The 26,584-nt window shown below is 48.7% G+C and overlaps 1 protein-coding gene across 1 annotated transcript in view; it reads left to right on the top strand.

Moving 5' to 3' along the window:
- Positions 1-16,384: 16,384 nt before the first annotated feature.
- Positions 16,385-26,584, top strand: part of RAB4A (RAB4A, member RAS oncogene family) — a 56,619-nt gene continuing 46,419 nt past the window's right edge. The window contains exon 1 of the mRNA XM_079899860.1: positions 16,385-16,794. Coding sequence (XP_079755986.1) covers positions 16,764-16,794 — 31 coding nt within the window. The 5' untranslated portion in view covers positions 16,385-16,763. The remainder of the gene's footprint in view (positions 16,795-26,584) is intronic.

Raw genomic sequence — 26,584 nt, 5'->3', positions numbered from 1 at the left:
TAGGCAAGGTCATATGTTCTGCGAGCCATGTCATTTTCACAAAGTACTACAGTGTACATCCCTCTGCCCTTTTTCTTCAAGCTTCTTAAAACTACATTAGGACCAGCTTCTGTAGCCCATGCATTTAGCTAGTCAAAATGATTTGTTCAGCCCATCGCTTCCTGAGAGTTCGGGTTTTACGAACAGGAGTCAACAGACGTTGGGCTATGGCAGCTCAGGATAGGAGCCATCCTGCCAAGTGACCTGGAAATTGGTGAGTTGGTAGGGCTCCCTCACCCCCATCTGTGAAGCAGGCAGAAATCAAGCCGAGTTTGGGGACAACACTGTCCTCCTGTCCAGGCTGTGGGGCTGCCTTACAGATGAGGGACCTCAGCAGTGGGGTCAGACCTCCCTCAGCGGCCACTCAGGCAAGTCTAGAAGGAACACCAAGAAATTAGAGGGGAAACGAAGTGCTTTTCTTCACCAAAGTGCAGCATTAAAGTTTTAGAGTATCCATTCCAAAAGCAAAAAGTATAGCGATTATCAATTCTGTGTCTGGCATTGCTGGGTGCCAGAGCTGCAGAAAAGAGTACCCTGGATTACAGCCCTGAAGGAACTGACTCTCTGCTTGGGATAAGCACAAAAGGACTACCAAAGACTAGGGACACCTGTTTTGTAGGGTAGGGGACATTTAAGCTGGACTTTGAAGGATGCATAGGAGTTTGCCAGGAATAGAAAAGGGCAGCAAAGCCCTGGAGAGGTTAGCAGGTGTGGCAGGTTTGGGGATTTGAGTGGAGTAACCAGAACATGATGGGGGCTGGTATCGCATGAGGTGGGAAAGGGAAGGGCCAGATTATGACCACTTTATGCACCATGCTAAGAAGCTTGGGTTTCACCCTTTTTTGATAGTCTGGCATTTAGTCTGATCACAAAATAAAGATCTCCTGATGCTTCACTAGAGCTTTGCTTCTAAGCTTCATCTGTTCTCTTAAGGATGAAAAGTGGCTTTCTTCACTCATTTCTTTTCTTTCATTTTTCATTTTTTTAACCTCTGGTGAAGGTTAAAGGTTTTCTACAAATCTGAATACTCATGGCTATTGTTATGCAGGGGAAGCCCAAAGGCACTGCAAAACACAGCACAGAGGCCAGTTTCCTGGGGACAAAAGGAACTGTGTGAGATCTGACGGTGGGGCTCTGGCACCAAGGTTAGCTGGGAGGGAGAAAAAAGTGCAGAGTCAGAAACTGAGCTGAAATGGACGCTAATATCAGCAGGGAGCCCAGCTGCATGGTCTCCACAACATGTCTCCCACGATGCAGAGTCTATATATCCGCTCAGTGCACGGTAAGTAATGCCGTGCTTCACAGCCCCCTTCCTCTCCCTCTCTCCACTCATCCCCGCCGGCTGTAATACCAGCTGTATACGGCAGCCTCCACATTGTATTTCTCTGACTTTGACCTCACTTGACTCGTGCATCCACCTACCTACTCAGCATCCCCACTCACACTTGACAGATTCTGGTCTCCACATCCCTCATGTGGCAGATTCTGTTTCCCAAAGATAAGCACCAGGGTATCCCCATTACATACGCTCCTCTACAACGTGATGCTGACACCTCCCACGGACAGCCGGGTCCGTGTCCCCTCCCCTTGAACCTGGCCGACCTTTGAGACTCCCTCAAGTAATAGAGGACAGTAGAAATGAGCTGAGGGACTTCCGCGGCTGGGGCCTAACGTGCCATGTGCTTCCACCTTGTCTGGGGAGCCTCAGTCTTGGAGCCCAGCCCCCAGGATGTGAGGGAGGTGAGATGTGGGGTTTCTGGCCAAAGGTCTCAGCTGAGGGTCCTGTCCACAGCCAGTATCAACAGCAGGCACGTGCACAGAGCCTCAGATGGTCCAGCCAGCGTGTGAGCCGCAGCGACCACGAGGTCCGCTCTGAGCTCTGCCCACACAGCAGACTTGTGACCAGAACTGACTTTGGGATGGTCTGTCCCTCAGTGATAGACAGCTGGAACCTCCAACCTGCTCCCCGCACAGGCTCCCTTTCTCAGATGATAGAACCGTCCTTTACCCCACAGCTCAGGCCAGTACCGGATGCACTGTTGGCTCTTCTCACGTCTCAGATCCAGATCCAGTCGATTCTATCTTCAAAATACACCCAGAATCCATCCACTTCCTATTACCTCATTGCCCCACCCCCAAGCCTTCATCATCTCGGGGGATGGTGGCAATAGCCCCTGCTCTCCAGCACGCGGGGCCACCCTCCCTTCTTCCACTGTACGTATCCCTCCTGGCATATTCCACATTTACTTATTAATTCCCTCAAGTTCTGTCTGGAGACAGGAGGCAGGAACGTGGCTTTGTCCACTGCTGCAGCCCCAGGAACAGAACGGAGCCCGGAATTGGCGGGCATGTGGAGAATGTTTGCTAACCAGGTGAATGAACAGAACCAGCAGCAAAGGGCACCGTCAGCACAGATGTGAGTGAACAGAGGAACCCGCCGTTGTGTCTGCCTCCTTAGCTCAGACTATTTTTTTTTTCTACTGGACAACACAACCCAAACTGACTTCTTTCGAAGATGTGGCCTTGGACCAGCCACATCTCAGCTCCGAGATTTCCCTTTTCTCCAAAATGGGAATACTAAAACCCGGTCCTTGCAGGGGCCTTTGAAGGATGAGACAGAGTATGAAAGTCCCTGCCACACAGAAGACACTCAGTATGATGTTAGCATTCTTGTTGTTGTTAAAAGTGAAGTGGGGTCAGATTAGGATGTGCTGAGGGGTTTTTATCCTGGGGCACTGGGAGTCATGAAAGGATTTTAAACAGGGAGTTACACAGTTAGATTTGTGTTTCACAGAGCTCTCTGTGGACCTTGAAGCCTCCTGAAACTCTCTCTAGGACATTCTGTGTACATGGGTTATGGACCTCCCTTGGAGGGAGGGTCCATAGGTCTCTTTAGTTCTCAGTGAGTCTGCAGGCCCATGACGGTCAAGAACCACTGGGAAGGGAAGGAGATGGTGAGGTAGGCAGGAAGGGGCAGTGGGAGGGATTTCCATGTCATGAAAACATTCAAGCAGACCTCCGGAGGGGACCATAGCCAGGACCTGAGGCCTCTGGCCAGCAGCCGTGGGAGGGCACCGTCCTGGAAGTGCGCCCGCAGCCCCAGTCTAAACTCCAGATGCTGCAGCCTACAAGAGACCCCAGACCAGAAGCACCGAGTTAAACTGCTCCGGGTTCCTGAGCCACTGTGTGCAGTAATACACAGTTATTGTATTCAGACCCTAGTTCTGGTGTAATTTGTCACAGAGCAATAAATGACAGATTCCTTTAACTTTCTCCAGCTCTCCTGGGCATCACTGCCTCTGGCTCACTTGATAATCCAGTTTCCATGATATTCTCCTTTATGATATTTCCCTACATGGACCACGGCAAACTGACATCAGAGCCTAGCTCTTAGCCTCTGCACTGCACGACATCCCAGCTTCCCTTGCATAATAATGCAACACTTGCGCAGAGCTCTACAGCTTACAAAATGCAGCATCACCCTTCATCCTCATGGGAACCTTGGGGTAAGGAAACACTTCTGCATTTCTCCATTTTGTAGTTTAAAATAATGGGGCTCAAAGAAACTGAAGTGATTTGCTCAAGGTCACAGAGGTAGTGCGTGGTAGCTGGAATTCCAAACAGGTCTTCTGATTCCAAATCCCCGCCTCTCTCTATTAGTCTGCTGGGGCTGCCGTAACGAAATAGGGCAAGTGGAGTGACTTAAAACAGTAGAAATGCATTCGCTCACAGATCCAGAGGCTGGAAGTCCAAAATCAAGGAGTCAGCAAAGTCCTTCTGGAGGCCCTGAGGGAAGATGTGCTCCCCCCACCCCGCCCCAGCTCCTGGGCTGGTGGCAACCTTTACCACAAGTCCCCCGGTTTGCGGCTGCACCATCTAATCTCTGCTGCCATCCCCATGTGGCCTTCTCTCCTGGTGTGTCTCTCTCCTCTTCTTATAAGGGCAGCAATGTTATTGGATTAAGAGCCCACCCTGAAGACCTGATCTTAACTTACTTCTTAGCTACATCTGCAAAGATCCTGTGTTCAAATAAGGTCCCGTTCACAGGTACCAGGAGTTATCTTCATCATATCTTTTGGGGGGACACAAATTAACCCAGAAAACCTTCATAAATTACATGCTTTCCTAGTAGACAATCCATAGACAATCATCCAACTGGGCCTAAACTGGGAATTCCTGGGATTGTCCTTGCTTTGCCCCAAAGTGCAGCCTGGGGCTCCAGCAGCCTAGGCGAGTCCACGAAGTGCCCACCAGGGGGCACCACTTGACCAGACAATAACTCCAAAACACCTACGGGTTTATTAAATTCCTTCATGAATTGTTTCTCAATTTTATTTCTTAAATTATGATCTTCAGATTTGCTGGACCAGAGAGATTCAAGGATTTACTGGTTTTCCAATCACAGATTTCTGAGCAGCTTTGAAACTCATTGCACCCACGCTTGTAGCCATGGACTTGGAGCCACCCTGCGCTGGTAGATTCTTCAGGCAGACAGTGGGTCTCCTCGGTCCTTTAACTGGGCACTCCCTTGGAATAAGCTCAGTTAGAGGAGCCAGGAGCCCCCACTGATTCTGAGATCCAAGTGAACAGAAACATACATGGAGGCGTAGGGTGGCTGTTCCTCCAGGACTGGCTCAAGCTCCTGTCTCGCTAAGGTAAGCTCAACTCTCAGCAAAGTTGCCCAAGAGAAGTCTGCTTTGGCCACCACTTCCCCGTGGGCCCCATCTCTCTAGCCTCCTTCCTGCTCAGACTCATGTGCCACAAACTTGCCCCCAAACCCACTGCACATTGGTTCCCAAAGAGCCCTCAAGTTCCAAGACCACGTCTCCCACAAACAACATCACCAGTTCCCTGAGGGCCATCAGTTACGAAAGGTCCCTCTTTACTCACACGCAAAGTGAAACTCGTAAGCTGTCTGAGAAGGGGCAGAAGGAAAGCCCACAGAAGCAGCCTCAGCATAAGCATCCCTGAGCCCCGGGCCTGGGTGGCTCACCCGTCCTGGGGATGCTGGTGTGCAGTCTCGGCACAGACTGTGGGCTCCCCTGGGACAGTTTAAAGGCTCATCATCATCTCCGTGGCCATCGTTACTGATTCCACACAGGTGACACCAGCTTTCACTCACCCACTCGCTCATGCCACACGTATCTGGGGGCATCTGAAAAGCGCTCCGGTGCTCTGACTGGGTCAGAGGCTCCAGACTTCCTGCCAGGCTGACCCTGAGCCATCGCTCAATCATGGGGTCAGGAGAGTAAAAGAAAGAAAGGAACCGAAGAGATTGGGCTTTAAGAAGGAAATGGACCATCTCAGCAGAGGGGATCAGGGAAAGTCCCGAGTCAAGAGCCTCCTGAGAAAGATGAGGGAGTGAGGAGGGGGCCCTGCAACCCACCCGGTCCCCCCAGCTTTGACGGCTGGTGTCGGCTGCATCCCTGGAGAGAAGCTCTGCTGACTGGGGCAGTGGTGGGGAGCCCTGAGGGGAGGGAGTTGCCCCCAACATGGATAGCTTGAACTTTAGCCCATGGTGGATTTCCAACCCGTCTATACCTCTAACCAGAGAACTAGCTCCCAGCCAGACGTCCTCACTGCCAGACACAAAGGCCCCAACACCCACCGCACTTAACATTCCACTCAGCCTCTGCTGCCCTCCGTTCCATGCCCCAGAGGCAGTCAGTGCCTGAGTCCTTAAGCAATGAAGCGCTACCCACCCCAGCCCACATCAGGATTCCTCACGTGTGGGGACCACCTGCATCAGAAGCCTGAGATGCTTGTTAAAAAAATGCAGACCCCTGGGCCCTGAGCCAGGATCAGTGAATCAGACCCTCTGAAGATGGGATCCAGAGTCTGTGCTTCTGCCAGTCTCCCAGGCGTTCAGAGACTCTGCAGAAGACTGGTCTTCACTTCGGAGGAGAGAGCAGGACCTGTACTGACACACAGCATTGCTGTGCTGTATTTACAGCTCTGTGGAGCCTGGGTGATGAAAAGTGTTATTTATGGGTTGAATGGTGTCCCCACCCCACACTCATATGTTGAAGTCCTAACACCCAGGTCCTCAGAAACTGACCTTTTATTTAGGATCAGGACCGTTGCAGATGTAATTGGTTAAGATGAGGTCGTTAGGATTATTAGGACTTAATCCAATGTGACTGGTGTACTTATAAAAAGGGGAAATTAAAACACAGAGACAGACAAAGGGAGAAGACCACGTGAACATGAAGGCAGAGATCACGGGGGTACCAGTGACTGCCAGGAGCTGAGAGCAGCGGGAACAGATCCCCCTCCACAGCCTCAGAGGGAGCCAGCCCTGCCCACACCTGGATCTTGGTCAAGTTGCCTCCAAGACTGGGGGAGAGTAAATGTCTGCTGTCTAAGCCCCCCGCTCTGTGGTCCTTTGTCACAAAAGAAATGGTATTGGCTACAGTTTGGGCCCAAATAAAGATGTGGAGACCAACAGAAAGGACAGAGTTTGGAGGAGGGAAAGCAGGCTGGAAATAGAGGATATGGTGGTGTCCTCACAGTAGAAAAACCCACCCCAATCTCATGGAACATATTATATTTTCCCATGGGAAAGCCAGTAATCTTCTATCAGAACTTCTTAAAAATTAGCCGGGAGAAGATTTAGGAAGAGCATGAAAGAGCTTTTGGGGTGACATGAAGGTTCTATATCATGATGGTTGTGGTTGTTTGTTACACGACGGGGTAAAATTCGTCAAAACTCATTGAATTGTACACAAAATTGATGAATTTTGTTGCATGTAAATCATAACTCAGTAAAACTGATTAAACTGAAAAATCAGCCCAGGAAAGAAAGTTCTGGTTAATTTTGTTTGGTGGTGATTAGAGAGAAAATCCAAGAAGAAAAGAAAAAAAAAAAAAAACCCTTGTTTTTGCAAACCATCTTTTTTTTTTTTTTTGCAGTACGCGGGCCTCTCGCTGCCGCGGCCTCTCCAGTTGTGGAGCACAGGATCCGGACACGCAGTCTCAGCAGCCGTGGCTCACGGGCCCAGCCACTCCGCGGCATGTGGGATCTTCCCGGACCGGGGCACGAACCTGTGTCCTCTGCATCGGCAGGCGGACTCGCAACCACTGCGCCACCAGGGAAGCCCGCAAACCATCTTTTAAACAAGAAACCAGGCTAAAAATAGGCCATTTGATTTAAAACACGGTATGGAAAAGAAATAGAAAAATAGAAGAAAGATAATTCTATAGCATTTTTATCAGAAAATGAAAACACGTGTATTTTAATATCCTCAGGCAGATAGTTAATCTGATATGGAAAATATAATAAAAAGAAAACAAAAACCAGAAAATTTTCTTCTCCTTTTTAAAAAAATATTTATTTATTTATTTTTGGCTGCACTGGGTCTTCGTTGCTACGCGCGGGCTTTCTCTAGTTGTGGCGAGCGGGGGCTACTCTTCGTTGCAGTGCACGGGCTTATTGCGGTGGCTTCTCTTGTTGCAGAGCACGGGCTATAGAGCGCAGGCTCAGTAGTTGTGGCACATGGGCTTAGTTGCTCTGCGGCATGTGGGATCTTCCTGGACCAGGGCTCTAGCCCGTGTCTCCTGGATTGGCAGGTGGATTCTTAACCACTGCACCACCAGGGAAGCCCCAATCTTCTTCTTCTGAGTTAAGAACAAAAATTCAAAGAACTCGTGAGTAATCCCTGAATACAAATGCTGTTAAATGCAGAAATATGCAGAGACGCGTTCCTAATAGAACTAATGGACCGTTCACTGGTAAGTTTCAAATTAAAATATGGAGGGGGGGAGTGACCACATCACTGAAGTGTACCCATAGTTCCAGCCTCCACTGAACACTATACACTGTGTACTCACGTTGAGCATTTGCGGTATGTTCCGCACACGTAAACAAGTCCATGTGCTTTTAGAGGAGGTCCAAGGCCTTGAGCTTGGTCATGGAGAACAGGATGTTAATTGCAGTGTTGTTTTCTGTCTCACAACTGGAAGTCTCCCACTCACATCTCTGTACATTCAGCATTGTGGTGCCCGGGAGAACCTGGGTTTGGTGCATCCTCAGCTGTAAAGGAGGGCGAGGGGAGCTACCTGGGCAGGTGTTGTGAGGGTCAAGGGAAGGGACAGAAAGCACCCAGAGAGGCCATCGGCTTTCTTAGGTTCCCCTACTTTCAACAATTTAATGCCTTTTCAAGTCACACCTCTGTGTTTTGGATGTTTTTATACTGCATTTTCTTTCTCTTACATATTATAGATAAAAAGGAGACATGCCTTCTACCAAACGTTAGGTAGATAGCTAGTGGGAAGCAGCCGCATAGCACAGGGAGATCAGCTCAGTGCTTTGTGACGGCCTGGAGGGGTGGGATAGGGAGGGTGGGAGGGAGGGAGACGCAAGAGGGAAGAGATATGGGAACATATGTATATGTATAACGGATTCACTTTGTTATAAAGCAGAAACTAACACACCATTGTAAAGCAATTATACCCCAATAAAGATGTTAAAAAAAAAACGCTTTTCCACTTAAACTTGAAAAAGTTAAGTTCCCAAAAGACCCCCTACATCAACCACCGAAGCTCATTTGGCAGTAAAAACAATAACATTCAGCGGACAACAAGAAATCTAAAACAATAGTTGTTTTAACAAAAAAAAAAAATCCAGCAGCTAATTAGTGTCTTTCCTGTTTGAAAGAAGGTGGTGGGAAGTGGACAGAAGACCTTATAGGAAAGATAAAAAGAAAAGGAAAATAACAGTTTCCAGTTTGACAATCCAGCTGTCTTCTGCATCCATTTCATCCCAAGACGACCAAGCCAATGTGGAGGCTTTTCCCTCCTTCCCTTTTCTTTCCATGAGACCGATCACAACCAGTGCTGCAGATTCCATCGAATTAAGGAATGCTGTTGCCTACATGGGTGAATGAGCTAAAGTGAGTAAAGTACTGAAGTAGAGGACACCTAAAGTGAAACGTCTTCATGAATGTCCACGTGGCTGAGCAGCAAGTTAACCTTTCCTACATGTGCTAAAGAAGAAGAGTTGGGTTTTATTTTATTTACTTTTCCCTGGACTGTGTTGAATGACTATCATCTACAAGTTCAGGCTACTTTTGGCTGAGGATTAATGCACTGGGAGAGCTGAGAGAAAACTGAACAATAGAGCTGTCTTTTTCTTGACCAGTTCACTTAGTATCCCAAACTCTAAGTCTTTCCCGAATTCTTTCTCCTTTTTATTGTAGTAAAATGAACATAACACAAAATTCACCATTTGGATCATTTTACAAGTCACTGTACCATTCAGTGGAATTTACTACTGTCACAATGTTGTGCAACTATCACCACTGCCGAGCTGCAAAACATCTTCATCAACCAAGAGGAAACCTACACCCATTTTAAGCAGTCATTCCCTATTTCCCTCTCTTCCAACCCCCTGGCAACCACTAATGTATAATATTTTCCGTGTGTATGGATTTGCCATTGCTGGACATTTCGTATAAATGGAACCATACAATAATAAAAAAAAAAGGGGACATGCCTTGTTTAGTTTGGCTTTAGAGAAAAACCCCAACATTGACACATACTAGCAGTGAGAACTGGGGCAAAATATGTAATCCATCTAGACCTTTGTTTCCTAATCTACAAAATGAGATAATACCTACCTTAGGAGTTTGTTGTGAGGACTGGGTTTTATAATACATGTAAAGCACTTAGCACTATACCTAATGTTTAATTAAGTCCTCAGTAAATAGTATTAGCTGATACTTTTAAATGGTTTTATTACAGCCTTTCCACAATTACATGGTGGCATATGAAACTACTGACTTTTAAATTTCCCATAAATCAACAAGTTTAAAATTAAGTTTATTATATTAAACTAAATCCAAATTAATAAAGAGCTGCTGAGTTTTATTTCGTTCATTCCTCCTTCAACAGCTACTTAATTATTGAGGGTTTTCTATGTGCCCAGTACTACTTTAGGCATGAGGTCAGAGCAGGGAATAAGACAGATAGATACATCCCCTCTCCTTACAGAGCTTACAGCCTAGAGGGGAGCAGATGATATACTAACAAATGATGTACGGGGTAGATGCTGGGGAGACCAAAGGAGGAAGCGTGTGAAGGGCTGGGGAGGAGAGGGAATCACAATTTGATGTCTGAAAGGGAGGGCCTCATGGATGAGGTGACACATAAGCAGAAAACATGAAGGCTCTGGGGGAACAAGCCACATAGACGTCTGGGCAAGAGCATTCCAGGCCGAGGAAACAACACATGCAAAGTCCCTGGGGCCAGAGCCTGCTTGGTGTGTTCAAGACACAATAAGGGGGCCTATGTGATCAGAGCCATGAGACTAGTGGGGGTGGGGGAGGAGAGCATCAGAGGAGAGATAGAGCCCTGGGAAGTGATGAGAGGAAGGGTTCTGAGCAGAGCGTGGCCACCCCCCCCCATCCCTGGCTGCTTCAAAGGATTGTTCTTTTTGTTTTTATCTACATTTTAATAGGTTCGCTCCAGGAGCTGTGGGAGAGCAGACAGCAGGGAGGCCAGTTAGGGGCACGTGGGTGAGGGGGCAGCACAGTGGGCAAAGGTGATTCTGAAGGTGGAGCCAGGGGGACTTGCTGACGGCCAAACACGGGCACGAGCGACAGAGCGAAGCTGAGGACTCCAAGGTTTTGTCCTGAGCAAACTGCCGTTCGCTGAGACAGGAGAGCCTGCAGAGAGCACAGGCTTGCTGAGAACGTTGGATGTTTGGGGTTTATTTTGTGAGTAGTAAGAAACCTAATAGGTGTTCAAGTAAGAGATATCAAGTAAGCGACTGTATACAGAAGCCCAGGCAAGAAGGAGACCTGGCAGCATCAACTTTACCAGATATTTAAAGCCCTGCGACTGGATGCGATCAATAATGAGGCAGTGAGTGAGGATAAGAGATCACAGCCTGAGGAGGAGGCAGCACCCCTGAGCTGGGCAGACAGAGCGGGAGTCCTCGGGGCCCAGTGAGGAAGGGGCAGAGCTGTGCAGAGAGGGGGTCAGAGCCTCCAGGGGTCCCTTCATGCCTTCATCTATGGACCCGCACAGGCCTGCAAGGAAGCTACCTGGGGCCAGGGGAAGGGTCACCTGCGGAGAGTGGAGGGGAGAATCCCCAGCACCCACCCAGGGCCCAGGAGAGCGCCTAAGTCCAGAACCACAGTGGGTCCTCAAGTTCAAGGACACTGGGTGGAGTCGTCAGAAGGTGTTGGCCTCAGTAATGGGGCAAAATGCTGCTCTGGGCCCCCCCAAAAGCTTAAAAACAGGACTGAAAGCATCAGACTCTTTCCAAATAGCTTAACTGTATCCCAGAACAAAGTACAGCAATACTTACATATATAAACAAAGTAAACTTCTCAATGTCTGGCATCCGATCAAAAATTACCTGGCATGGAAAACATTACTCACAACAAGGAGAAAGGCCAACCAATAGGAACAGCTTCAGAAATGACTCAGATGCTAAAATTAGTAGAAAATGACATGAATACCATTATTAGAACATATTCCATAGGTTCAAGATGCCAGAGGTGAGACCAAGCACTGAACATGGTACACACACACCAAGGTGAACTTCTAGAGATGAAACTACAATATGTGAAGTGGAAAATACACTGGCTGGGGTTAACAGCGGATGAAATACTGCAGGAAAGATTAGTGACTTTAAAGGCAGGGCAATAGAAATTATCCAAAATGAAACACTGAATGAAAGACTGGCCAGGAATGAAACAGAGTAGCCGTTAACTGTGGACAAATTCAAGTGCCTGATACATGTGTGATGCAGTTACCAAGGCAGAAGAGAGGGGAGGGGCAGAAAGACTATCTGAAGAAATAATGGGTGAAAATTTTCCAAATCTGATAAACACTATAAACTCACACACACACATAAAACAAAACAAAGAAATGTAATGAAACTGGAGGACGAAAACCATGAAGAAAACCACATCATGGCACATCATAATCAAACTGCTCAAATCAGAGATAAAGATAAAATCTGAAGAGCAGGCAGTGATAAAAAGATACCGTGCATACAAAGGAATAAAGATAAGAATGACAGCAGACTTCTGATCAAAAACAACATAAGCCAGAAAACATTTTATTAGGGGTAAAAAAAAACATTAATTTAGAAATTGAAACTTAGCAAAAATATCATTCAAAAACATAGATAAAAAAATATTTTTTTAGGGCTTCCCTGGTGGCACAGTGGTTGAGAGTCCGCCTGCCGATGCAGGGGACACGGGTTCGTGCCCTGGTCCGGGAGGATCCCACATGCTGCAGAGCAGCTGGGCCCGTGAGCCATGGCCGCTGAGCCTGTGCTCCGCAACGGGAGAGGCCACAACAGTGAGAGACCCGCGTAACGCAAAAAAAAAAAAAAAAAAAAATTTTTTTAGATGTACAAAAGCTGAAAGAATTCATCAGCCACAGACCTGTGCTTCAAGATCCACTGAGGGAAGTCCTTCAGGCAAAAGGGAAATGACAGCAAGTGGAGATGTGCATTCACACCGAGGGCTGAGGGGTCCTAGATATGCTACCTATGGGCTCAATACGAGATGCTGGGTCTTATTGTTTAAACCTATTGAAAAGGGAATTTGCTGGAAAATGTGGTAAAAACATACAGTGGAGTATACAGGAAGGAGATTCTGACACATGCTACAACATGGCTGAATCTGAAGGACATGACGCTCCGTGAAATAAGCCTGTCACCAAGGACAACCGTGTGATTGCATTCACATGAGGTCCCCAGAGCAGTCAAATTTACAGACCGAGAAATGCAATGGTGGTTGTAGGAGGCAGGGGGAGGGGAATGGGAGCGGAGGGTGCAGAGTTACATTTCCGCAAGATGGAAGGAGTTCTGTGGATGGAGGGTGGTGATGGTCGTACAATGTGAATACAGGTGACCCTTGAACAGTGCAGGTTTCAACTGCGTGGGTCTAGTTATACATGGATTTTTTTCCATAAATACACAGTGGACTCTCCATATTCATGGGTTTCGCATCTACAGATTCAGCCAACCATGGACTGAAATTTCTCTCTGTGGTTGGTTGAATCTGTGCCTGTGGAACTATGGAAACAGAGGGTCAACTGCACCGTGCCATCCTATCTAAGGGACTTGAACATCCATGGATTTTGGTATCTGCAGGGGCTGCTGGGACCAATTCCCCCACGGATACCAAGGGGCCGAATGCCTCTGGACGGTACTCTTCAAGGCAGATGGTTGATGGTCAGTTCTATGTGTATTTTACCACAATTTTAAAAACAGAGGAAATTGCCGCTTAAAGCAAAAATAGTAACAGCATATGTGGGGCGTATGAGAAATATGGGGGTAGAAGATCCCCAGCAGCACGGGTGGGGAGAATGGGGGTGAGCTGCCAGGAATGGCAGGTGGCCAGTGGTGAGGCGAAGACCCGGTTATAAACCCTAACGCAACCACTCAGATAACCTCACAAGCAGTTATTCCTAATAAGCAAACAGCAGGCAAAAGAGAATCGTAAAAAAAAATGCTTCTGTCCACCTTAAAGGCCTGGAAGCAGTGACACCCCAGTCGTAGTGACCACAGGTGTACACAGATACCAGAAATTATCAAAGCGTGTGCTTTAAATTTCAGTTATACTTCAACAAAGTTGTTTAAAATAAAAGCGGGATGAGCTGCCTGCACAGGCGAGACCTCCTGGGCGGCGGGGATGTCACATCTCTCCACGTACCCCCTTCTCTCCTTCTGCAGCAGTAACGACATTGTGCGCTCTGACATTAGGTGTGCCCACGTCACTTGCTGTGTCCCGCAAAATGTCAATGAAAGTGATTCTATCAGTTCCTGAAGGGGTCCTCACGAGCTAATGCATGTGGTGCCCAAGAGACAGCAGGAGCATGTGTGTAGCTGAGACTTGGGGCACCTGGGTCTACCAATGCCAGGTGGAGCTGAGCTTCTGCCAGCATGAGTGCAGCAGGCAGTCTGAGTGAGAGATGGACTGCATGCATGTTGGGACACCTTTGTTACTACAGCTAACTTAGCCCATCCTGACTGAGTACCCCGACACCACACAGGTCCCATTACAGTGGAAGTTCTGTTTGGCACTAGAAGGCAAACCTGTCCAGTGGCCTCCGAGGTCTCTTCCACCTTGAAGACATGAGTTACGTGTCACAAGTGTCAGCAGCCTGGGTGTCTAACTAAGGTTCCCTTTCAAGCCTCCACCGACTTGTGCAGAGCTCAGTGCCTCTCACAGCATCACCCAGGTATTGCTGAGTCCCCGAATACTCAGACACAGGTTGGCTCCTGTCCCCCACCTCCTTCAGTTATCAAGGAAAATCACAGTGACACAGAGACTGTGACCAGTGCCCCCGCCAAGGATGCCACGTCCCTTTGTTCCCAGTGTCACCGCCCCCCAGAATGTCAGGGTCATGCTGGATTCTCATCCCGAGCCCTTTCTAAGGCTCCCCTCCAGGGGACCAGGCCGCCGTTCTAGGTCTGACCCTTGTCTAGGAGCCCATCTGTCCCCACTGGTTCCTCCAGAGATTCAACGGCCCCTACCCATGTGGGCCTCTGCCAGTCCTGGGGTACAGGACTCCTTGTGAGGCTGCAGCCCCTGAGGCTCCTAATTGCTCGTTAAATGTGACACACTGCCAGGCAGCAAAAAGGAAAGTACCAGGTGCTTCCAGGCCCACTGACCTGAGGAGGGGTGGGCAAGACCTACTTTGGAAGAAATCCTTCTCCCTTCATTTCCATTAGACAAATTTCCGATGTGCCTAGGATTTTGGAAGGCTCCCCTGAAGAGAAAGGAGAGAATAACTGGAGAGAACACAAATTAATTTTGCAGTAAGTCTCCCTTCCACACAATCAATGGTACCTCAGAATCAAAGCAGTCTCCAAGAATATTTAGGAGAAATGTATTTTCTCTCAAAGATCCAACGCTGCTGAGATGCAAATCATCTTTCCCATTATTATTCAAGGAAGTTGGGCTCCTTCCAACCTCAGCTCTTGAGTACTTCCCTTTCAAGTTGTGATATTCGGCTTTGTATTTGCAAACTAGAACAAAAATGGTTTCTCTGGGTGGTTTTCCCAAAACAAATAGTCTGTTCCATAGGCCTATCTAAGCATTCGTTTTCCACAGTAAAGAGAACTGCTCTCAGCTTTGAAACAGTCGCTTAATTTCTATCGCTCTGTCCAGGTTTCACAAATCACGAGGTCCAGTTTCGATAACTCAGTGATTCCTTTCTTATTATCCACAGAAGTTCCTGACAGGAAGAAGCCTTAGATGTGAAGAATGGGATCACTGTCTTTCCTCTGAAATAGCTCTAATCAGAGTCAGTCTGCTATACACAGGAGTGCAAATCAAACCTAACTTGCACAAAGCCAGATGAGAAAACAACAGTGTCCCAGCCACTGAACAAGGGATATATACAAAAGAATTCCAGGAAATTACAGTTCGCACCACATTTCAGGATGGGGCCTCCTCTGTGATTTAGAAGCAAGGATATCTCTTTTCTGCTAGCATCAGACAGAAGAGTAAAATGCCGAGCCAGATAGCCGTTGGAGGGGAGGGGAAGATCTCGGGAAGGTCTGATGCCAATTTGGAGGACAAAGCCACATGGGCTTGAATAAAATGCGTTTCCTGGCATTTTCCCCACCATCCAAGTCGCTTGGGAGCTTAGCCAGGGCATATTTTTAGTATTCTACTGTGTCTTTTGAACAAGGTTGGGTCTTATGAGATACCACGTGGCCCTGGTCATGCTCCGATGGAGCAAAATCCCAACCAAAAATCTCTTCAGTAAATGTTTATCGCTGCATTTCCAACAGAAGGGGATTCTGAATTCAGTTGTGCTCCTTAAATCAAAATATTCAACCAACGACTCGTACCCGTAAAAATGCGTCCGCGGCTGAGAGCCCAGAGATGCTTCCTGCCCAAAGGCCACATTCCCTAAAGTGAGGTGCAGGGGGGGCCAACGTCTACAGTCTTCTGGGGACTTTTTGGAACCGGTACGTCCTAAGCTTCTGTCAGTTTCCCCCAGAAGCCAGCTCGGCCCCAGCGGCGACGGCCCCGGCAGGTCAGCCTGCCTCCCCGCCCGCAGGGCTGGCCTCCAGTTGGACACCTGAGGCCACGCACGGCCTCCTAGTTACACATTCACCCCGTCCCCGGGTTGATCATTCTAGCGCGGAGGAAGTCCTTCCCCGGCCGAGCGCCCCAGATGACGACGCCCAAGCCTTTACCGAGGCGACCAACCTGGCAAAGCGCTGCCTTCCTCGCCAGTGCAGGCACTTTGCCTCCTCTGCGCGAGAAAGGACCCCGCTGTCCCAGGCCCTGTGCCCACCCCGTCACCCCCAGGCCTGCGGACCGCCCTCCCCTCGCCGCCCCCCCGCGCCCCGCCCTCCCCGCGCGCCGACCTCCCCGCGCGCCAACCCGGATCCTCGGCGCCCATCGGCCCTCCCCGCCCCGGCCTCCCCGCCCCGGCCTCCCCGCGCGCACGCGCGACCACATTGGGGGCCGGGCCTCGCGCCCCTTCCCTCCTCCCCTGCCCGCTCCGCCGCGTCCTGACCGGTGGGGGGGCGGGGCCGTGCGCCTGCGCGGAGCGGACAGTCTGGCGGGGCCGCAGCCGCGGAGTGGCAGGCAGTTGCCGTGGGGACCGCGGGCCCCTCCCTCCTCCGGTCCTCTGCCCGTGGCGTTCCCCACCAAGGCGCGGCCGACGACCCGGCTTCCCTGCCGCCGGCCCGGCGGAGCTGCAGACGGTGCCCCGCGAGAGGCGGAGCCGCTCCCAAGATGTCGCAGACGGCCATGTCCGAGACCTACGGTACGAGGCGGGGGCGCGGGCCGGGGCGCGGGTTCCCGGGCTTGCGGGCCGGGGTGGGGTGCTGGGGGCCCGGCCTTGCGGGCCGGGGTGGGGTGGGCGCGGGCGGCGGGGCGCGGATCCGAGTGCCGGGGCGCCGGCCGGCCGAGCGTGGCCAGTCTACGTGATCTGCTTCTCCGAGGGTCCTCTTGCTGGTTCTCCGCGTTCACGCCGGTAGGGTTTCCCTTTCTTAGTCTGATATCAGTAGTCAGGGTTTGGGAAGCCAGTTGGAGACTCGGCTTATCTGCGATATTGTCCCTAGCAAGGGATGTGAAGGACTTGAGGCGACGCCTGCAGTTGAGTGTGCTCCTCGGCTATTGCACTTTGAGGTTTCCTAGATTGGAAGTCTTCCTTTGCACTGAAATTACAAGGACTTATCGATAGGCAAGTTCATCCATTTCTATTTCCAGGGACTTTTCAGGCTGCGTGATGGCTCTTTATAAATGTGTCTTTTTAAGACCACAAGCACCTCCGAAGCACAGCCCAGTCTGCTTGATCTTTGCTTCCTCTGTAGCACCCACACCTGAAGGCACCCAAGAGAGACTTTTTTTTTTTAATAAACGAAAGCCTTCCCAATTCATAAACTGTGTTTGTTTTTGTCCTGCGTGGTAAAAATAAACAACATAGTACACTTCTGCTTTGTATCAAGGTTGATGAGGTGTTCACCAGTCTGGAATCACTCTCAGATGTGTGCATTCTCAGGTTAAGTCTAATTTGGACTTTGCAGTCCCAGGGAGGGGCTCAAGTTCAAAACCATTACTTCTCGTCAAATCAGTCATGTCTCCTCCGTGTGTCCTGACATGCTGCCCCCTTTCCCATCAACAGATAGGTGTGGACCGGCTTTATGGGCCGGCATGGTTTACAACACTACAAGGTACCCACCGGCACTGCTCTGCTCTCAGGGAGTTTACGGTCCGGGGGGGGATACAGTGTTAATCCAGGTATGATACTAATGAATGTTAAAAACTTAAGGCAGGAGTTCTGAAGGAATGTGGTCTCTGAAGGTATGTTAGAAAGAAACCTGACCCAGACCCAGGCCAGGGAGGCGTTAACCAGTGCGCACATACCCAGGCCCTGAGGGATCCAGGGTCCCGGTTAGAGGAGTGTGGTTGAGGCCCCTTGGCCCCTGGGCATTTGCTTCACCTTCAGCCACTCCTGTGACTGGTACCTGCCCTGTTCTTGGTAACGCTGGGAGCAGGATGGCTGTTCCTAGAAGGCTTAGGAAGTCCGACAGGACGTCCCTGGCTTGTAAGGATCAGTGTCATGGGAGCTTCTGGTGCTACAGCACCTGTCACATCCACGTGGTCTGCCTCTGTCTGTAGAGAACCACAGTCAGATTTCCTAAAGAAAATCCATTTCTCCAGCAAGGTTTGGTTATGCTTTTGCTTCTTCTTTATTTTCAAGTGCTCCTTTGCCCACACTTTGTTTTTTCCTCTGACCCGGAGAAAGGAGCACATGGGAGGGGTGGAAAGTCCAAGTAGGAAACCAAGTGGGGTTATGAGTTAGGAGGAATATGGGAAGATGGAGATTTTGTTCTTCAGTTGTGTCATATGAAACAATAACCGTGGTAAAATCTGGCATCTCCACTTCAGACAGAGCTCATCAAGCATCACAGGTTAACTGATCAGATTCCGTTCATCAGGCTTTGACCTTTAGTGTTCTTATTTCATGGTACCTTCCAAATATGTTTTTTATTTTTATTTTATTTTTTATTTTTTTGCGGTATGCGGGCCTCTCACTGTTGTGGCCTCTCCCGTTGCGGAGCACAGGCTCCGGACGCGCAGGCTCAGCGGCCATGGCTCACGGGCCCAGCCGCTCTGCGGCATGTGGGATCTTCCCGGACCGGGGCACGAACCCGTGTCCCCTGCATCGGCAGGCAGACTCTCAACCACTGCGCCACCAGGGAAGCCCTGTTTTTTACTTTTAACTAACTGAATTTAATCCTTCCCTCTAGTAGAAGAAACTCATAGAAATTAGTTTTAGGAAGAGCAAGTGTGGCACTTGAAAGTGCCAACCCAAAATAAAGTCACCCAAGACCAAGTCCTAAGCTATCACCTTCACTTATCATTGGTAGATTGGCACAGCATTGGTTCCCAAAAGGAAAACAGGTTCCCTGCTTCTGGACGTTTGCCTGTTAGGTGGCTGGTAAAGGAATGTTTTGCCTAATCTTTAAATTCCTTTGTACTCTGTGCTCATTTTCTCCCTTCTGGAAAAGGAGTCTCTCTAGCTTGACAGGTATACGATGAAACATAAAGAACCACTGCTTACCAGTGTACTGTTAATGAGCTCTGTCTACTTGCCTTTTCGCTTATTAAGGCAGTATTTCATCTGCCAGGGACTGAATAGTGTTCAGTATTTTGCTGCTCTGAAAGCACCAACCACATGAATAACATATGTTATGTAATACTTTACTTAATATTGTAATACAACATTGAAATCTCGAACACATAGGTTTCTGATTGAAACCCTCCCTCTGAACATCCCTAAACCGAAACAGTGTTTCCCAAACATTGTTAGATCCACAGCATTCTTAATGCTCTGGCCACTTAGTATGGCTTGGGGCTTCCCAAGGAGCTCCAGACTGGCTGATCAGAAATTGCCTTTAATTTATGATACCAAGATCTGTGAGACAGAACGAACGAATTGAATAGGTAGTATCAAGCAGTGATGTTCAGAAAGGAGCTGAGAAGCGTAAGTGGTGTAGAACAGCGGTCCCCGACCTTTTTGGCACCAGGGACCGGTTTTGTGGAAGACAGTTATTCCATGGACGAGGGGGCGGGGAGGGTTCAGGCGGTAATGCCAGTGACGGGGAGCGCCGGGGAGGGACGGGGAGTGGCGGGGAGCGACGGGGAGCTGTGGATGAAGCTTTGTTTGCTCGCCACCGCTCACTTCCTGCTGTGCCACCCAGTTCCCAACAGGCCACGGACAGTAATGGTCCACAGCCCTGGGGTTGGGGACCCCTGGTGTAGAAGATGCTAGAAATTAAAAAAAAAAAAAGTAAGGGCCGAGGCAGTTTGAGAGTGAGGAAAAGTCTAAGCCAAATCTCTGTACACACTGGACTTTATGCATTCTACAGTGACAACAATTTATGAAGCCAGGACACAAATTGTTGGTCATATACTAGTTTTATTAGTGATACAGTATATACTCAATATTTTTATTTTGTGCTTTATTTTGAAAGTATTACAACATTTGACATATAACTTTGAGAATTATCAGGACATGTTCTTTTTAGAATGTTATCACTATAGGCTGCTGTGGGTTGAATTGTGTCCCCTAAAAGGTATGTTCAAGTTCAGGTCCTAAGCCCAGGCAACCTGTGGATGTGACCTTATTTGGAAATAGGGTCTTTACTGATGTAATCAGGTTCAGATGAGGTCATGTTGGATTAGGGTGAGCTCTCATTCAATGACTGGCATCCTTATAGGTTGAGAGGAATTTGATATAGACACATGGAGGGAAAATGTGATGTAAAGACAGGCTGAAGTCGAAGTGATGTGACTGCAAGCCCAGGACCATCAAGGATGGCCGGCAGCCACCAGAAGCTAGGAAGAGGCAAGGAGGGGTCCTTCCCTGGCATCCTCAGAGAGAGCCTGGCCCTGCCAGCACCTTGACTTTGGACTTCTAACCTAGAACTATGATACTACAAAATAAGCCATCCAGTTTGTGGCGTTTTGTTACAGCAGCCATAGTAGGAAACTAATACATAGGCGTTGGTAGTCAAAATATGATTCAGGGAGAAATTCAGGCTTGATAAAGCAAAGTGGAGTGAGGAGAACATTCTAGGCAAAGGAAATAACGTCTTCAGAGTCATCTGGTTCCAATGAAGTGTGAAAAAACTTGCTGTTAGGGAAATCACCTAAATTGCCATTACTGTGTTTTGTTAGACAGGGCATGTAAAAAATGTCAACAAAGGAAGCATATAACATGAGAATAAAGAACATTTCTCTAAATTGAATACATTTATCATTTTAAATGTTTGTATTTTTCTTTTTCTCACCATTGAAAATTGGTGAACAAGAACCAAAGTTTGGGGAAACACTACAACCACCGTGGTTCTCAACTGCATGTGCCCCGAGCCCCCTGGTGTGTTAAGATGCAGATTCTGGTTTTGCATATTCACTTCTGCACCTGCCCAGCTCCCAGGCTGTGCATGCACTGTTGGTCCAAGGACCACAACTGCATATCAGGACACTATTCTGTACAATGCCTCCAGGCCCTAGAACTTTGAAAACATTGTTCTTTGGAAAATCAGAAGTTTATGAGAATTTTTCATGGTCATTTGAACTATAAAGCATTCCAATCCTTGCCTGTCATTTGCCTTTATCTGAAGTCTCCTAAATATTTCTAGCCACATCAGTCCCTCAAGCTAAATATCTTGTTTTCAACTCCCTACCTACCTATTGCATGTGGATGGCCTAGAGGTAGCCTACCCCATGTCCCAAACCCAACTAATTACCCGTTGCTATTCCCCAGGTACCCATTTGCCTAAGAGATGATCTTTGCTCTGAATATTTTTTTGGAATGAGAAGAAAGCTGAAGTTTCTTTGATTTTTTTTTTCTCCTAAACCATCCATTAGAGATTGCTCAGGCTGATGTAATAGATTTTTCCCCGCATTTCTAACAAATCCATTAGAATACTCGCCAGTGGAAATAGTTTGAGGGAAAACCTGTGATTCCTCTGTGTCCTGTCTGTAACACTGGTCTTTGGACGTCACAGCTTTCTCTGCCAGTCTCATCTTGGTAATGGACTGAGTTCCATGTGTTTAAAGAAGACTTTTGCTTCTCTGTAGCTGTGAATATGACTCAAAAGCTAAAATGATGTGCAGGATACTGTTGTCTAAAGGCGGATCAAGCAAGGCAGATGTAAAGGATAGGGTACTACAGCACAACACATAAGTCAAACGAGCACTGTCTACAAATTGTCTTCCGTTGTAATCCCCACTAAGCTTTCTAAACAAAAATAAGTTTACATTGAGAGAGATTTGGCCAGTAAATAAATCCCTGATGATGACGGTTGTGACACCTGGGGATTCATGCTTGATTGCTCTGCCACAGCTAGATGCAGCCCTGCACTACGCTACGGAACAGGAATTGCTTATACGACAACACATAGTGACCTTGGCCTTCTGATTCTTCCTATTTCTCTTATATGCTGTGTTTTGGGCAGTTAAGAAGTCGTAAAAAGCAGCTCATATTTAGAAATGGGGGGGAGGGACACCATTCATAAAGTGCTGATACTTTATGAATGAGACGATGTATTTTAGAGGGAGGTTTACCATTTTTCAAATGTGAAGTTTTAATCTTCCAGAAGAGACTGCGGACTTAAAAACACAGCATCTTTCCCTCCTTTGTTGTAATTTAAAATATTGTTCCGTGCCACATGCTCGCTTCGTTACAGAAGTTTCTCTGGTTCACTTGCTTACACGGGTTATGATAGGAGTCCTCATAAAATAAACACCCAGCTTTGCTGCCTGTGGGGACTGGCGGATCGATTTTGCAATTCAGTCAACTCTTGATGGTGGCAAAGCACATCTCTTTCAAGACTAGACCATAAGCTCTTTGAAAGCAGGGGACTGCTTGCCTGACTTTTTGTCCCCCATGCTGTGACCAGCCCCTGGACAGCCGTCAGGGAATGTTGAATGAACCTTCACTTTGATTCCACTGGGGAGGTGGTATATTTTCCTCTCAGTTACAGGATGTGAAACAAAATGTCAGGATGAATAGAAAAGCTGACTGGAAGATGTAGTTTAACTCTTTTCTTTATGGTAGAAGTCTACCAGTTTTTTACATTGTATGTAATGTAAATGCAATTCTAATTAAAACCTCTCCAAAGAGGTCACACAGGCATCCTTTTTGAGAATGGACTTCCCGTGGGAAGTCACATCTGAAATCAGCTCCCAGCGGTTGGAGCTGAGGGCTGCAGAGGCACCATTGCTTTGTTTCCGGGGCAGTAGCCCTTGACTGCTGCCCATTTGAACGTAACTGCACCTGCAGAGAGAACATGATGGTCAGCAGCTGGCTGGCCTGCAGGTGCAAGGCCTCAGTGTGTCCATCAGGCACTTCAGGGAGGCTAGCACCCTGCCCTGGGGCCTGGGGCACCCAGGCAGACTTCTTCCCACCCTGGGGCCAGACACCAGGTGACCGGAATCTGTGTTCACCAAACATTCAAATGCCCGGCAGTTGGTAGTTATTAAATACATTCGTTGAATGCACTCACCTCGTTCTAAATCCATGTTTACTTAACCACCTTCTGATTATAAATTGACTCTACATGATCAAAAATAAAAATTTTTAGAGATTATGCTTAAAAGAAAACTTGTGTTCAATAGATAATGGATTGTTAGCTCTTTTGGTCATTTTCTCAGGTGGAAGGTTTCCAGCTGCAAGTGGCATAGGTAATATGAAAGTGTTTTTTTTTCATTTTAGAGCACTTTATTCAGGTATTGGTCTGTCGGAATTCATTCTAGTGCACTCTTCTTGTTGAGTTTGAACATGTATTTTTGAAAATGGCTATAGATGAGGTTTCAGGGCTGGTTGATTCAGAAGCTCAGCCATGTCAGCAAGGACCTAAATTTTTAACATCTCTCTCCTCTGGCTGTACTATCCTCATCCCCTGAGCCAGAAAACGGCTACTGTTTGTAATCTGCGTACCCTTCCTTGTTTACATCCATAGAAAAGAGGAGTGCTTTCCCATGTTTATGAAATAAAGTCCATCATCCCCATCTGATTGGGCCAAGTTAGGTCAAGTGCCTGCCCTGGACCAGTTACAGGCAGGGTAATACCTTGCTCTCTTTAGCTGAAACCTGTGTTTCTAATCCAGTCTCAGGAAGGGAGAAGGGGCCTGGGAATCGGTTTATAAAAACAGCGCCTGTCCTGGAGTTCTGGGGTCCTGTTTCCCGAGGTTACTGTGGCTCCTTGGGGGAAGGCTGTTAGGCAGACAACATCTACCGCAGCAGTGCCTCCTAGTCTCCAAAACATGTCAGCTGTGGTTCAGTTTGAACTTGTTTCTTCCAGTTAGTGATTTTCCTGAAGTAGAGGACAGACCTAGATGTCCCTTCTCCAATGGGGAGGACGCAGCAGAGTTGTGGAAAGAGCACGGACCTCCACCGTGGGCGAGCACAGATGGGAAAACCTGATCTTCTTAGGAAGAGCGAAATTTCTCTTGTTATTTTGCAGACACAATATACTTGCCTTTGACCTTAGTTCTCATTGTCTTTGTGAAGCTGATAAAAATATTTGGTGTTTTGAAGGCTAATAACATTTACCTTCAGAACCACTCATACTTTGCGGGGGGCGGGGAATGGAAGTCAGTTATTTGGTGGCCATTGCTGTTTCCCCGCTTTTCATAAATTAACACCTTGAGTAATTTTGTCATAAACTTGTACGTAATTTTGAAATCCTTCTCCTCCATTTCGTCTCTGGTCACTGATGACCCCCTGGATCTCATTGCTCTAGTGCATGTGCTAGACACGCACTGGATGTTTGATACGAGTCAGAATCGATCTCTAACTCAGGACACAATTGGGAGGTGGGCGCTGAAGCCTGTACCTTCTCAACTAATGCCGGAGACCTTTCCCGTTCACGTGGGGTGCTTTCATTTCTGTGTAATCTCTGAAATTGCAGATACTGTTATGGTACTCGAGGCTTGCTCCAAAGTTGTAGTTCAGAAAGACACGTTTTCTGTATGAATCCTCAAATACAGAAATTACCGTTCAACTTTTCTCTTTTCATTACCCCAGTTGGAGTGTTCTCTGAAACATTTTGACAAACAGCTTGCCCTTATTTCTTCATATAATTTTATCCTCTCGTATACCTCAATCAGATTTAACATTCTACTCTTTAAAGTATTCAAACTTATTTCCTGGTTAAGGATAATTGTTTTTTTATTAGGTCTCTTCATTTGTGTCTGCTTCACTGGCCGCCAACTTCCTTTTCTGGGCAGTTTCTACTTTAGGAGAATTCCTTTTCTTTTTTTCTTTTTTTTTTCATATTATTACATCAAGTAGGTATCACCTAAGAACTTGCGGCTTTGATGCTGGGTCACTGGCCAGGCTCACTCACCTGCGAAGGAACCTCAGGCCCCCAGTGGGTCTGACCCACACGAGCGTGTCCGCACAGTCTCAGAGCCTGTCCGTGACCTTGAGCAGCCCCTGGGGTCTGTGCTGAGAATGTTAAACCCACCGTGTCACAGCTCCTCTCTGCCGTCATTTAACTCAGGCTCAGGCAAAGCCCCAGTGCCGCTGCCACCAGCCAGGCTGCTCGCCGCCTGTCGCGCCGCCATCCATAGGTCACTGCTCTCCTGCCGCCCAGACCGGCCGCCTCGCCTAAGCCAACGCTCCACCACGGGTTTTGCTGCTTGACTCCCGCTGCCCAGTGAACCAGAACTGGTTTTTGGAAGCACTACATGTCATCTGATGTTCTGTGCGGCACTTTGTCCTCCTTGTTGCTGTTCCCTGGTGTCCTCGCGGCTGTTCCTTACCCCCCAAGGTCCCCTGGTCTGGGGTCCCGCTCTCTACTACAGCCCCTCGTCCACCCTGGGCGACGGCGGGGTCCCCGCTTGGATTCTCAGTTCCTCGATGTCGTTGCCTGTCCCCTTCTCCGCCTTCTCTTCTGTCCCCACTTTGAGGCCCTCACGTCCCCGGCTGCTCTCTGGACGTTGTCACATGCCCCGTCCCGGTCACCCTCCCCCGCCCTCCCCCTTAGGAGCTGCGGGCTCCCGGCCCTTCCAGCCCCTTCTTTTGGGGCGATGAGCACCCACGTGCGCCCACGCCTTTCCTTCGCCTCTTCCTCAGCTGCGCGCACGCTGTGACCCCGGCCCCGGTTCCCCACCATCTGCCCTGCCCGCTGCCCTGCGGGCAAAGCTCTTCTCCGATTGAGACCTCTGTAGACGGATGGCCTGTGCATCCGGCTGGGTGCTCGGGGTGCCTGGCCACCCTTCCCTCTCTCCTGGCTGGCTCGCTTTTCCTCTGCATCTGCTGTTTTAAACTTCCATTAATCTCAAGCCCTCAGCTCACCTCCACCAGGTGACAGGAAGAGGAAGGTGCCGTGCCGAGGAGACTCCCTGCCCTGCCGCCCCTTCTCCGCCTGTCTTCACCTCCACACCTTACCTTAGCCCTGGTCCTGCTGTCTCAAGAAAGGAGGTCTCTGTCGTGGCGGACACTAAGCCCTGCCTCCTGCCTCACACCTCATCTCTCAAGGCTTAGGGACGTGTGTCACCAGTCATCCCTTTTCCGCTGGTCACTTCCCACCTGCTGGCATCCACACTGCACTCTCCCCTCACTGGCCTGGCCCTTCTTTCCATCCCAGCCAAGCTCTGGTCAGAGCTGCCAGCGCTTTTTATCTGCAGCCTCTCGCATCCCCTGCCCTTCAGCAGCCCACCCTTGGCCCCAGCTCCAGTGGCCTGGCTCACCTCGGGGTGCTGGGGGTGATCTTACCGAGCTTCCGTTTGCAGCACTTAGAGGAGCCACCTGCCCAGATCTCCTCCATGGTCGTCGGCATTTGAAGTGTGATCTCTGAATCTGCACCCACAACATGGATACGTCCTCAGAACCTTCAGGCTTTCTTACCTCAGTTGTTGGTATCACTGACCAGCTGGTCCCTAAGCCGGAAGCCCAGGACCCCTTCTCAGATGACCGACCCACTGTCCCAGCGCCTTTTCTGCCAGGAAGTGGAATACACGGAATGAATCCCGCAGTCAAGGCTGTCATCCACCTTTGCTTCCTTTCTGACCTCTGGAAACCTTAAAAGCAGA

Source organism: Stenella coeruleoalba (assembly GCF_951394435.1).
Source record: "Stenella coeruleoalba genome assembly, chromosome: 16".
NCBI lineage: Eukaryota > Metazoa > Chordata > Mammalia > Artiodactyla > Delphinidae > Stenella > Stenella coeruleoalba.
This window is presented reverse-complemented; position numbering and strand designations above follow the sequence as displayed.